General features: G+C 40.6%; 1 protein-coding gene across 1 annotated transcript; it reads right to left on the bottom strand.

The window, feature by feature from the left end:
- Positions 1-726: 726 nt before the first annotated feature.
- Positions 727-13,812, bottom strand: GTF3C4 (general transcription factor IIIC subunit 4; the record flags this gene model as incomplete). Its single annotated transcript, XM_085325235.1, has 5 exons — positions 727-6,583; positions 7,351-7,439; positions 8,353-8,483; positions 10,355-12,175; positions 13,552-13,812. Coding segments are annotated over 5 exons (2,367 nt in total), but the record flags the coding sequence as incomplete, so codon positions are not given.

Below are 13,812 nucleotides of genomic sequence, written 5' to 3' on the forward strand. Positions count from 1 at the left end.
TCCACAGAATCTGCTTTTAAAGTACTTTCTGATTTCCTGCATCTCCCTTCCTCTAYGTATACTGATACAAGTAGCTAATGCTCATTTTCACCTGCAGGTATTTGAATACTTGCAAGCATGAATTCCTGGTTTGCAAGTTATCCATTGCATCTGACACCTCAGAGTTATCCAAATGACGCACATTTGTTACATCTCTCAAAAAGGCACTTCCTTTAATCTGTGGAATGACTAAAACTTTCTTTTTCTCTCTTTATATATAAAATCTTGAAAGATTAAAAGGAAGTGCTAAATTTTTATCCTTACTTGATTTGGCCAGCCTAGGCTAGAAGTTATTTATCCTTTTATTCTACAGATGAACTACAAGGTTACCACAGTAAGAAAGAGATCCAGTAAGTGGAACAAACAGCTGCCTATATGCAATCGCTCTGCACAATAAAACTCCTTTGAAATAAGCACTGTCTAGCTGTATCTCTGGACCTATGTTCACCTTTACCGTAGCCCCGTAAGTGGTGTCTTTCAAATGTCACAACTGAAAAATCTTGACTTTTTACAAGGTATATCGCCACATTTGTGGCCCTGCRTAATCCTTGTTAGATCCGTGTGCGTACTCCGGTGAGCGTGGGTTGGTTCTAAAGAGCAAAGCTTTATGCTGAGGACTGAGCCGCCACTCTTGGACGCTGGCACCCCATGTTGCTCCCAAAAAGTCAACCCCTTGAAATACAGACATTACAAACAAGCACTTTATTTATTTATTTAGAATAAAAAAGGAGCAGGATTACAATGCTACTGTCGCAGAATAYAAAACATTCATCCAGATTTGCTTCATGTTTACAAAATGTGCCATATACACAGTATCAATATTCACAGCAACTTTGTCAGACCCTCCCACSAACTCAGTCTCAAAGGAAAAGTCCAGAAACTGAAGACTAAAACCTAAATTTGCGTTCCGTTCGGCCTGGTGACCATGTGACCTGCCGGCTACAGCACTTGCACCCCGGAATGGAATAAAAACAGCATGAAGAGATCAGTTAGATTAGCACAGCAATTAAATTAAACTCTTCTCTGAGCAGTTCCRTTTGGTTGACTCTCAAGTTTCCCCTCTTCAGGGCTGGCTTTCTAGCTTAGTGTTAGGTAAGAAAGCTGCARGGCTGGCATAGCCCTGTAACTTCTGCTGTAGGCTTTCAACAGTGCGTAAGTCTTCCTGGGATCAAGACACTCCTACTCCAATAGTCATATTCTGGTTGAGTCAGCTGAAGCCTAGGATAGCACAGGGAATCACTCCACTTTGTCCTGAATTGTAGTGTAGTTAATGCTAGCAAGTACCCYGGGTACCACTGCTGTGGCTGCACTGCAATGGTGAAAACAGTCTTCTCCAGGCATGCGCATCCAGCTGTGACACTCCTAAGGTCACTCTGCAGCTAATGCTTATGGATGGTGAAACACGAGCTTCAGGTCTTTTGAATGAAGACTGCTAAAAACTGGGTTAGCACTAATAAAAATGGTAATGGACTAAAAATATTCCAGGTGACACCAAGCATCTGAGAACATCTCCAGTGTAAGATACTAGTATGGATGTTGCATGACTTAAAGTTGAGTACAGCTAAGGATTATGTAGCATAGATAGAAATTCAAGTGAAAATATGCCTAAGGCCCTCCTCCATTAGATATGAAAACAGCTGCTCTATGGACATTGCTATACATAAATGCTAATTTCTATAAATTATGGAGAAACTATCCTGGATTGTGACATCCAGATAAAGCTATTGTCCACCTTGTTCAGTTAAGACTTCAGTATCTTCAAATAGGTAGGGCAGGAGTCTAGATTTACAAAGCCAACCTGAAGTGGTTCTTGTTTACTTGCTTAGAGGGGGGGGGAAAGCAGCTATGCCAACCTAGTATTTAACAGTGAAGCTGTAAACTAGCAGGCGTCTCCCCACAGAGGTTTGTACCAGGTCTGGTTAAAAGAGGGAACTGGGGAGGGAGGAGGGGGAAGAGTCTTGAGTTAATTCAGGGTAATTTGTGTATTTACAGGCCTGATGTAAAAAGCTTCCAAATATGCTTCAAAAGGGAATACAAGAGGTGAATTGGGATAGAGGAATAGACTTAGTAACTACTTTGAGCATTTCACCTTTATCTGCTGAGATTCTATAGACATTTTCTTCTGGTTCAGTTGGATAATTAAATTTTGGTTCTAAATGTGACTTCTGTCATGACTAACAATATTTTTGAGCCTGACATTGTTTACTGCTCTTATTTCCAGCTGCAAAAATAATAAACCAGGTTAGAGCTCTGCAGTAACAAATTTTGAAGTTTACTATATTCTGATAAGTACTGGACTAATACTAGTGCAGACAAGGTAAGTGCCAGAAAGAACAGACAACTGAAACTCAATGACAAGGATAAGCTGGCAAGCAAAATGCAAGCAAGCGCTTTATTGTGATTCATCGTAGGAAGAATAGGCATGTGGTGGTCCCTGAAATACCCAGCCCCATTCATGCAAAATGGCAGACCAAGAAAGTAACAGGTATTTTCCTCTTATTACAGTACTGACCTTCAACATGCCCTTTGAAGATAATCTGTTGGCAGGTGCATCTAACTGTCCTTGCATGTCTGTCACACACACACAAAGCTTAGATGTTGTCAAAGGCACGACTTGAATGATTAGCCCCCACCCTGCTCACTTGTGAGGTCTCTGAGGAGTGGGAATTAGTGGTTCTGCTGGTTCTCTCCGAGGCTATACCCAGAGATGGCAACCGAGACTCTTGCATTGCGCCTACAAGGCTGTCCACTGTTTCACAGACTGGATCAGTAATGAACAAGTCTCCTGAAAGTATTATGGCATAACTACTCAAGTGTGATTTGTTACCCTTTAAATAGGACTATAAATGATTGCATTCAGTAAGGTTATTCAGTATTTAATTGGACTTTTATGGTATCTTATTCCAAATTACTGTACTTTCTATGGTCTATTAACCTGCATTAAGAATAGTCTCAAATTACAGGGAGGTCAACAGGGTGAGTTAAGAATGAAAACTATTATTTTCAACCATTCCTGGTAAAAATACTCTTGATATTTTGATATACACAGCAGCCAATGGTAGCTGCTTGAAGTTGGCATGATGGATACTCACTGGTATAAGTAGCAAATCTTAAAGCTAGTGGAAGCTACTTATGATGATGACAGAATGGCTTTAGACACAGAACATGTAATGTCTGTGGCTATTAATCCTCAGATGCAACAGCAAATACTATAATCATTTAAAAAAATTATAAGCAGTGCATCAACAACAGCTTAGTCTCTCTGGAGTAATATTCTTCCTCCAGAGATAAGACATCACAAATGGTCACAGTGTTTACAACCAAATGGTGAAACGGTTGAGGAAAGCCTTAAAATATTCACTTGTTTGAGATATGTGGCCTCAGTATTTACAGAGCAAAAACTTAGTGGGATAAACTCTCTGACTTAAGGGGATCTTTTTTCTTTGCATACTTAACTTTGTGTCTCAAAACAAACTGGGCCTTGATATTGGATAGTTCTACTGTGTGTGTGTTTGGGAGGCAACTTCCTTAACAGCAAAACAGAGCAAGAATCTGGCTGCTGATGCTCTTATCTTCCTCATCCACTCACTCTACGCAGATGAAAACAGAATTTTTGTTAGGAAAACATGAGGGATAATGTGAGAGAATTCCTCAGGGTGCTCCTGCAGCTCTGCAGATTATTACAATGCTCTAACAGGAATGGGACTAAACCCCACGTTTCTAGAACTGCAAGCAGTGAGTCCAAAATAGATAAAGTTTCTTGAGAAGGAAGTCTCAGCTGCTAAGGGGGCAGAAAGATCCAGTATGATCAACATCACAGGTTAAATTTTATTGGTCTGAGGTGTGCTATGCTATTCAAGTCCAGACTAGTTAAAAATACAACTGGAGACCAGTGATGGTTTAAAAAACAAAACAAAATAAAACACACAATACCTCTTTACCCGTTGTGAATGGGTCAGGGTGAGAAGTGAAAGCTTTGTGCTAAAGGATCTCCACTGGCATGCAGACAAAGCCGACATCGTTGGCTTTAAAATTCCATTCTCCCAGCAGTCATAAATCAGGTTAAATAAAYTGGCAATGGTATACTGAGTATCTACTACCTTGAAAGACAGGAAAATAAACATTAATGCTGAAAGCAGATGTTCTAGCTTCCAAATGTCTAAAGCATTCAACTCAATCCAGGGGAGTTAGAGAACTGCTAGAAGTAATCATGAGGCCTTAATCGAAATTATATTGTATTAAACGTTCTGGTTAGCTAGACTTAAAACATTTCAGCAGACTCTTATTATGATCTTTAAACCAAGATCAAAGAAGTGATCTTTGGATTTTTCTTTTTTTTGAAAGCATCTACACACAGTTCTGGAAAGCTCTTCCACCTCTTCCATAATCAGATAGATTTCTGAACCACAACACTTATTGACCAATTGGTCAGGACTGCTTGGGCAAGGACTTGCAGTTTCTACTGAAAATGGTATCACTATTGCCATGAACAAATCTTCTATTCAGCCTGTTCAGCTCATATTGATATAAATATCCTTCTCCCCCACCCTCCAGTCAACACCAGGAAGTGAGGAGAACATAAATGCTGCCCCGGGTACAGYACCTGCCTCAAACTGAGCACCCACGAGGCTATTCTGACTTTGTCTTACTAGATGCTATCGTGATTCTCTCTCTGCAGACACACCAAAGTCATTTCAATTTTCAATGCACAGCCATAGAAAACTAAACATTTCTTTAATACAGTTATGGTATCACTTCCAGGGATATTTACAAATAAGAYTAATTATTTTACAGATGAATGTGCTTATGCTGTTCTAGTCTACTACACTAATATTATTCTCAGTCAAAGCACTATCATGCTTAATGCATGAAACACTGAACAGTAAGGACATGTGACTTGTTTTAATSTTAGCTGAAGAAATCTGCTCCTAGTAAAGGTGAAGAAACATTAGGAAAATATGCATAGTCATTAAATCAAGGAAACTTAAGCACCAATCCATACATGCATTGTTGGAGACTGATACTGTCAGGACAATTCCCTGATTTTTCTCAAATACCTATAAAGGACTTCACACACAATTAGAAGTGACATGAATCACAAATAGGGCAACACAATTGAGTGTCCAGATTAGTACTGCCAAGAATGTAAATACATAAACTTTGGATTATTTGAAGACATGGTTTTAAGTTAACACGACAAACTGTACCAAACAACCATATGCACTTGGAAGGCATTATTCCTCTAACACTGCACAGCAAGTTGATTCTCCCGCTCCCTGTATCGACTGGGTGCCAAAGACAAAAAGACTTTCTCTTAGAAAGTAGAGCAGATTTCTGGACTCAGCCATGCTATATTACTGGCATACTTATGAATCCCTTGATGATAAAGTCAGGTTTATGTAATAACAGCTTTACCAGGCTCTGTACTCAACTGTGGAAACTTTAGATAAGACATCTTTTATTCAAATTATTATTATTTTTACTGCTGTTATTATTAAAAGAGAAACTGGCAGCTGGAAGAGGTTACTTGGGTGTCAAAATTTCTGTAAAACATTAGGGAGACTCTCAATTCAATTGAAAATAAGGTAAATTGGTAATATTTTGGTAACTGAGTTACACTGGAAGAGACGATTCCTGTTAGCAGAGGCTTAAGTGAAACAAAAAGTACGTATGTTGGCAAAAGCTAGGAAATAATTAGAACTTAGTACAGAAAAGGAAAGCATGGCAAGAGACTTAAGAGAAGTGGAAAATATACATACATATATATATATATATATTAGTGTTCACTCTAATTGCTAATAGTTTATTAATTATTACATTTAAAAATCCTTCTTACTCATCCATATTTGACCCAGGCAACTAATGTTAGCCTTTTCGCTGAGATACCGTTATAACTGTTACGAGATAGTACAGTTATTCTTTTAGACTTTAAATGAAATTAATATAAATGGCCAATTTCTTTCATATGGCTATAACTGGCATATGCTTTACTCTCTAAAAAACATTAGAACCATAAATTACTTCGAGTTTAATATTCTGCAGCTTGTTAACAAGCAACCAAACAGCTCTACAAGTTGAAGCCTTCTCTACCCACCAAAAGTATTTGAGAGGCAGCTCCACTGTTCTCATCCTAGCCTTAAGGAAATCATGCAATTGCCAGGTAGAAAGGACAGTTCAGACTGCATGCTTAAGACTTCTGCTCCTTTTCAGTAAAAGGAAGTGTGTCCAATCAACCGCTGATGCTTCAATGGGGTGCATTTCCAAACTGCTTTATGAACTTGCTCCTCTGGAGGTACTTGTTTCTGGAGCATGGATCAGGCTCTGGACTAAGGATTTTCTAGACCCTTCAATGTTCTATTTACTGTTGCAGACAGTGTCTTCTCCCTTCAGTAAAGCATGTACTCCCATTCTGTATCTGTCTAGACTGAAGGGAGCCTATGCAGTAGAGAGAATACTTCCAGTCTTTACATAGCTCTTCTCTAGAACACAGGAGAATCACAGAATGTACATGGTCCTTGCAATAACCTCTTGATCCATTCRGGATCTGGAAAAAAAAGGAAACTGTTTAAAGCTGGACATCAAGCTAAACAAAGGAATGACATTGAGACAGACAAACTAGGTAGTAATCTCAAAATAGTTTGTATGTATACACCACTTCCCCCCCCCGAAAATTATACTGGTCACATCAGAGAAGAGCATGTCTTCTGAGACAAGTGCTGTTAAATGCTCAGTTCCTTATGGCTTTTTGTCTTCAAGTGTACTGTAAGTGATGGCAAATACTATCACAGTATTCCATGACTTTTCAAAAGTACCTGCAGGGAATAAAGCCATGTTCTTGCAGAACCTGTCCTTCACAAGAACTATGCAAATGTAAAGCCAAAAGGCTAACTTGCCCCCACAACCTGCCATTATTTTGTAATCTTAGCCAGCACGGTGCCAAATTCTTCACAACTTGTGCTGGATCAATTCAACCTGCATTGAAATTCAATGTCAGACATTCAGCATCTGCAGAACTGGATGCTAATTGATTTCCTTAACTTGAACATAGTTGTAGCACTCCAGCACGGGTTACACATTCACCTGGCTCCTGTTAAAATGTAATATTTACAAATTAATTTCCACAGTTATCATATTCTAACTAACATAGGCCACTAAGGCATGAAGAACAGAACACCGTGAAATGGAGAATACCAATACTTTGCACGGTAGTTGCCTAACAGATGCAAGTCAATGGAACTCATTCAAGTCATTACGCAGATAACACTTAGAATACGCAATCCTGGCCCTTTTAGGGCACAAGGAACAGTTTACCTTCTGGGGTTGGATGCCGTGCAATGCTGTCATGAAGCAAACACCTTCTGTATACCAAATTCTGACAGGATTGGTAGGTTAAAAAGCACCTGTGAAAGACAAGTTTTATTCTTTATTGTTTGTTTCCTGCTCTTTTGCTCAGACTGAGGCTGGGTTCTGTCCCCAGGAACCCTCACTTCCTGAGAGTGAGGGCAGTAGGGAGCCATATGAATACCGAAATTTAAATAACTAACACAGGTATAAGAACCTCACAAGTATACCCGATTATGCAGAATCACATAAATGAAAAAGGCCAAAAACCAACATACTACGGAAAAGACAGATTTCTTCATTGGCCAAACAATTTTAGGCAGCATTCAGTGAAAGAGGTGAAAAGTTTGAGGGTCATTGCGCAGGACAAAAAAACAGTGCATCTTTAACTGAAGGTCACGACTATTTAGTCAAAATAGCACATGAGCTCTGCTGGGTAAAATTTAGATGGCAAAGGCTTTAAGTGTTGGACTACTGACTTAGACTTTGGGGACAATTGCCAACATCAATACATCAGTGTTGGAAGAATTCCTTTTCCAGATGTTCCAAAACTTGTCTGACTTCTCAGCCTAGTTCTTACCAATCGTTTTTTGTAAAACTGATTTGTTTTCAAATGCTAAAGTAGCTAAAATACACTCTCTCCATTTGCTGTTCCAGAGGATCGCTTGTACATGAYTTTTTTCCCTATTTTCTCCTGCCCTGCCCACCCACTTGAAGACAGAAGTTAGACGATCAAAAGCATTTTATCTTTAAAACAGCATACTGATAAGATAACCAAGTTCAATCCAGGATGCCTCCTCCTTCAGAGGAAAATCTGGACAGCAAAAAAGTGCAATTAACTGCAGCATGGATAACATGCTTTGGGCCTTTTTACTCCAACAYTAGGAAAATGTTTTAGATTACCTATTTAAATATAACTAATCTATCCACAGKAAGGGGGAGAAGAGCAAAAACTCTTAAAGAACAGATTACCTGAGCCAGATATGTCCATTGGAGCAAACTGCCTGTTTGCGATCAGTGAATGGCAGGATCTCTTTACACAAGCTGCAGTGCTCTGGAAAAGTCTGTTTGTTCATTTTCTTTAAGATATGCCCAATCAGCACCTAGGAATACACAGCAGTCAGCACTGTTTATAGCAAGACAGCTGCCTACTGAAAGGTGAAGTCTCTCGGAAAAGTGTGATTTCAGAATATAATACAGGATGCAAAGATCTATCCACTTGACTGAATTCAGATACAGAAATCTAAGTTCAGGGTGGTCAGAGTTGGATTAATTTAGTCTCTAACTACTTTTCATGACTCCTGAAGMTTTGTCTCTCCCACACTAAAGGGATAAAGAACTTAAGAGCAAACAACGGTATTAGGTTAGGCTAAAGGCAAATTTAAAAAGCATGGGAGAACCAAATATCATACCACCTTAGAGAACAGCAGTGACCATTAAAGCAATGCTTTCAAATTCTCTTGCCTGTTACAGTGGATGTACCAAAAAAATCCTGTTCAGAAAAYAGTTGGATACACGTCTTCAGTAGTCATCTTACAAAGTTCATTCTGCATACGCTCCAGTAGAACATTTGTGATGAAATTTATTACTGAAGTGTCTTTGACATTTCAATAAATACAAACCACATCCCAAGGATGTTTAAATGTAACAGCAAGCTGAGCAGATAAAATATAATTTAGAAGTCACCTTTTAATCACTATACAGAGAAATATCTTGTTTACAAGGTAAGAAAAGCAACCTCTCAAGCCTTCAATTCACAATAATTGGAAGATGCTAGAAAAAACACAGTAGTTCTGCCAGAATACTTGCCTCGTGAATTACTGAAGGCCACACAGCTGTGGTCTGCTTGTTTATAAGCTCAGCACAAACACATTACATCAGTAATGGAAATCAGGCTTCCCAGATGCAATATAAAGGTTGATACTGATTTTTAGAGTTCAAGTGATTCAAGGATTCAGGTACTGAAAAGATCTGCTCTCTAGTCATATGAAGAGGTACAAATAGAGACATCTGAGATGTTGTTGTGCTTGAATCTTAAGACCTGGGAGGCAAGTAGCAGAAATTACTCAGTGAAGGTACCTTTATGGGACATCTATATTCAGAAAACTTCATTGCCCCATGCAAGATTCACTGATCACTCTTTTTCTGCCACACATTTGCTCTACGCATTGCAATAGTTAAGGTACTGTCCTTGTAGTTATGCTTTCATTTTGGTAGGGTATTGCGACTTTGGGAAGTGTTCCCGTCACAGCCAAGTATTCAGTTACGCTTATTTTTTGTAGTTCAGTAAATGCAAGCGTGCCTGAAGGTTCAGGCCATAGAGCTGTGTTTCATAACACAAAGACACTGAGTCAACTGGTTACTTTCAGTCCTGCGTGAGGTTCTGGGTCACTAGATTTAGCTCATACAACACRATCACTTTCTGAATTTCTACAACTCATCTTTTCACTGGAGCTTAATGGAACACAGACAAGACCAGATGTACCAGTAGAACAGCTGCAGCATTTTCAATTAAACAGCTTTAAAAAATGATATTGCAACTCAGAAAAACTGCAACTGCAGACGTAACTGACTAGAGAGAGTATCTCCCAAGTTTAGTTTTGTACAATGATATATTAAGTAAACTTAGCCACGGAAAMTGATGTTCTTTTCAATCAGTGTACGTTTTAATCTCATTAACAGCAGTGGAAAAACTGCAGTCCTCTCCCTCACTCTGCAAAAAACTTAGGCATGTTTATTCTTTATTGTACCTGATCAAAATTTCAACAGCTGTATTTACACTCTCCCCTGCTCCATAATTGCAAAAAAGGACAACTTTAAGCTGGGTGCTCTACAAGAGCTGACCAGAAGGGATTACTTGGTTACCATTCTTTTTCCCACCACCCCCAAAGTTACATTTTCATTGAAGGATGCAGAGCAGGGATAAAGTAGTAGCTTGTAACACTGAATCCCCAGAACACAGAGGTGCACTTACTCGTGCTGTTCTGTCATCATATCCTTCATCAGACATTAAGAAGTCACAGACTCCTCTAGTGGGAATACTGGTGTTTTCTGTAATCCATGTGTGCAGATAAACTTCTCCCAACACTCGTTTCATGTGTTCTCGTGTCAAATGCATTTCTACTGCCTCAATTTGTGCTTGTATTTCAAGAAGCTTTTCTTCCATTGGTTCACGGCCTCCTATTTCACTTGACTGAGGCAGAGAATCATCTGCAGTGTCATCTACATCCATACCTTTGCCTGTGTCACACAGACTCTGCTTACTGGCTTGTTTAGAAGTTCCTTCTTCTTGATCATCTTCAGTGCTGCCCATCCCAGGGGAATCTGATATCAAGATTTTTGCATCCTCATGTGAAGGTCTCCACATGACCTCTGAAGGAGCTTTCTGCATTGACTGGTATAAAATTCTTAGGAGAAATAGTTTAAACCGCCAGAAGTAAGTAGAACCACAGTTCTCAATCTTTTTATCCAGTGCTTCCTGCAAGAATTGAGGAATGTGCTTATCCTTCAAAATTTTCCAGCGTACAAGATCTGTCAGGTCCACTTGCCGGAAAAGATTCTGAACAGATGATTCCAAGAGCTGAGCAGCTGCCTCCTCAAAGGTTTTAAGGGTTACAAACTGGACTTGGTAGTTTTTGTTAACAGGGTGAAGACCGTTAGTCATGCCCTCTGTTGTAATAACTGCTAAGTAGGCACCACATGGGCTAACAGCTATTCCATGAGTCCTCACAGAGCCAAACACTTCTGAGAGCTTAATCAGCTGGTGCTCAAACTTTAAAGCAACATCTGTAAATATAGGAATCAGCTGCCTTACCTTTCCATCACTGGAGCATGTATACACTGTGCCATTCTGTTTGTCTGCAGTCATAGATACAATTGGCAAAGAATGAAGCCCTGTAACATGGGAATTATGGACATTCAAACCTGCTTTGGATATCAACAGAAGACACCAAAACACGTAAGGTCCTCTTGCAGCCACCACTAAGCTACAACTACATTTCTGGTAAGGATGGTAAAGAGGAATACATTTGATACTCTGCACTGGCAACTGGTCCATTTCTTGCCACAAGACTACCGGCTGTCTCAGTGTAAAGTAGCCTTTAACTGCCTTCAGATTGACAGGAAGGATTTTAACTGGTCCAAAAGCACTCCCTACAATGAGTCCACTCATTTTTCGGTTGTTATGTTCATATTCCCACCAAGACAAGACACTTGGAGAATTTATTCCAGACTCTATGGTATTGCAAGAAGTAATTGATTCCTTACCCAGAAACGGAAGCTGAAACTGCCAAACTGCAATGTTACCRTTTTCAAAGAGTACCGCTAAGAGCACACTGCCAACATCCCGGCATTCATTGTTGTGTTTAACCTGCTGAGTGGTGCAGATACCAGACCACTCCATGCGCACCGGTGTCTGCATACTGTGCCGTCGCTGAAATTCAGAAAAGTTGCTTAGTTCTCCCTTGGTAGTCTCAACCTTAGAAAGTTTGTAACTGGCTTCATACAAACGCTCCCCATAAACATCTGTCAGGTCGACCAAGTGCACCCACTGCAGTCTGTTGAGGTTTGCATGGATGGTTAATCGATTGTCCATGGTTAAAGCTGCAAGCAGACATCTTCCATTAGCATCACAGCCCAGTGGTGACCAGCTGGAATATTTGAATCCTCGCATAGGTGGCAGTGAYTTTCCTTCAGGATTGAATACTCTGTCTAACATAAAAGCTTGACTAACTGTTGGATCCATAGAATTTGCAAACTTTTCCTTACACTCTGCTACCTCCTTTTTTGGACCAACCTGAAAAATAATAAAAAGGGAAAAAAAAAAGAAAAAAAAAATGAACTCTTAAATAAGTTGTAGAATGTTATCTTAGAAAGACTTTCCTGGAGTTAATTCTCACTTGCAGTAGAGCATCCTCCACTACAACCTACACTGAGGTTTCCCAATGGTTAAATTAACCTTATTGTTAAACACTTAAGCTTCACTGTTGGCCTGAAATTGTATAGTTTTGACTTTCAGCTATTAAATCTTTGTCTACTGGACTGAAGAGCCTGATTTTGTACTTCTGATCTTAACTGTGTACTTAAAGGAAATTGTTAAGCATCAACATTTCAACTCAGCTAAAGCTATTCCATACTCTCAGTGTTGGTTTTGGAAAGAAACTTCAGATCCACAACAACTGAATTAGTATTTACTATGACATCCAGTCAGGATTGATACACATCTGTGCTAAGCTCTAGAAAAAGCATAATGTTTTCCCAGAACCCCACGACAGTCCCAGCTATGAACATCTTTTAGTTAAGGTTGAAAACTAAGAAAAGATTTCTACTTAAAATTTGATTGAAATAACTTTCATCAAAGCACTGGGGCATGAGCAATTCTTAGAAAAACAGCAAAGCTTTACTGTTCCCAAAATTCACTTGATCCATGAACATACTTTACTGTAACAGTACTGGGCTATACATGKTTTTTTTCTGTGCTTTTAAAATGCCTAAAGTGTTAAAGGCACTGTTGTCACTCAGCTGCATTACAGAATACCTTAACATCAACATTAGATCTTGTGATGCCTAACATATTAATGTTTTTTACAAATGAGCTAAGTTTTTTTTACACGTGAGCTAAGACAGGAAAAAAAGAAATTGCGTTTGGTTCTTGTGCACAGGGGCATGTCTTAAAAGAATAATATAGACTCACCAGTAAAAACTTAACTCTACTGCTATTTTTTTTTTTAATAATTTTGCTCAGGATGCAGGCAGTGAAGTTTTGTATCCCTTGATTGGACCACTTACACCTTTAAGTATGTAGGGGTTTTAAGCAGGGTCCCTCCAAACTTCCATGAAGTTACACTGAGCTTACGCTCCACCTCACGCTAAAGTGGCAGAGAGAGACGTGAACCGTCTGTCGCTACGTGGATGTCCGTGCACAAAACATTAAAGAAACTCATTTATTGTGAAATTCTGYGCGCGGGTGATGTCACGCTAACAGGACAGAGGGTGACAGGAGCCTCCGCTACAGGAGTCTTCAGCGGGCTCCGGCCGCCTCTTACCGACCCGGCCGCGGCCGCCACCCGGGTAACCAGCCCCAGGGAGGGGGGAGGGCGCGGACACGGCCGCTGCGGCGAAGGCGAGCGGCCCCGCGGCCCGCTGCGGCCCCGCGCCGAGCCCCCGCCTCACCTTGAGGAGGCAGGCGGCGGCGGGCGCGGGCACGGCCGTGCGGTGGATGACCATCTCCTGGCCGCCGCTGTGGATGTCGCTGAGCTGCTCCAGGACGGCGATGCTGCGGGCGGTGCTCACCGACACCCGGTGATCCTCCGACCAGGCCAGCGGCTCCAGACCGCTGGCGCCGTGCTGCAGCCGCACCGCCGGCTCCCGCCGCACCGCCGTCAGCCGGAACCCGGCGCTCGGCCCCGCCGCGGCCGCCGCCGCCTCCTCGGC

Source organism: Rhea americana, unplaced genomic scaffold, assembly GCF_003343005.1.
Source record: "Rhea americana isolate MKP2758 unplaced genomic scaffold, rheAme1 scaffold_97, whole genome shotgun sequence".
Lineage (NCBI taxonomy): Eukaryota > Metazoa > Chordata > Aves > Rheiformes > Rheidae > Rhea > Rhea americana.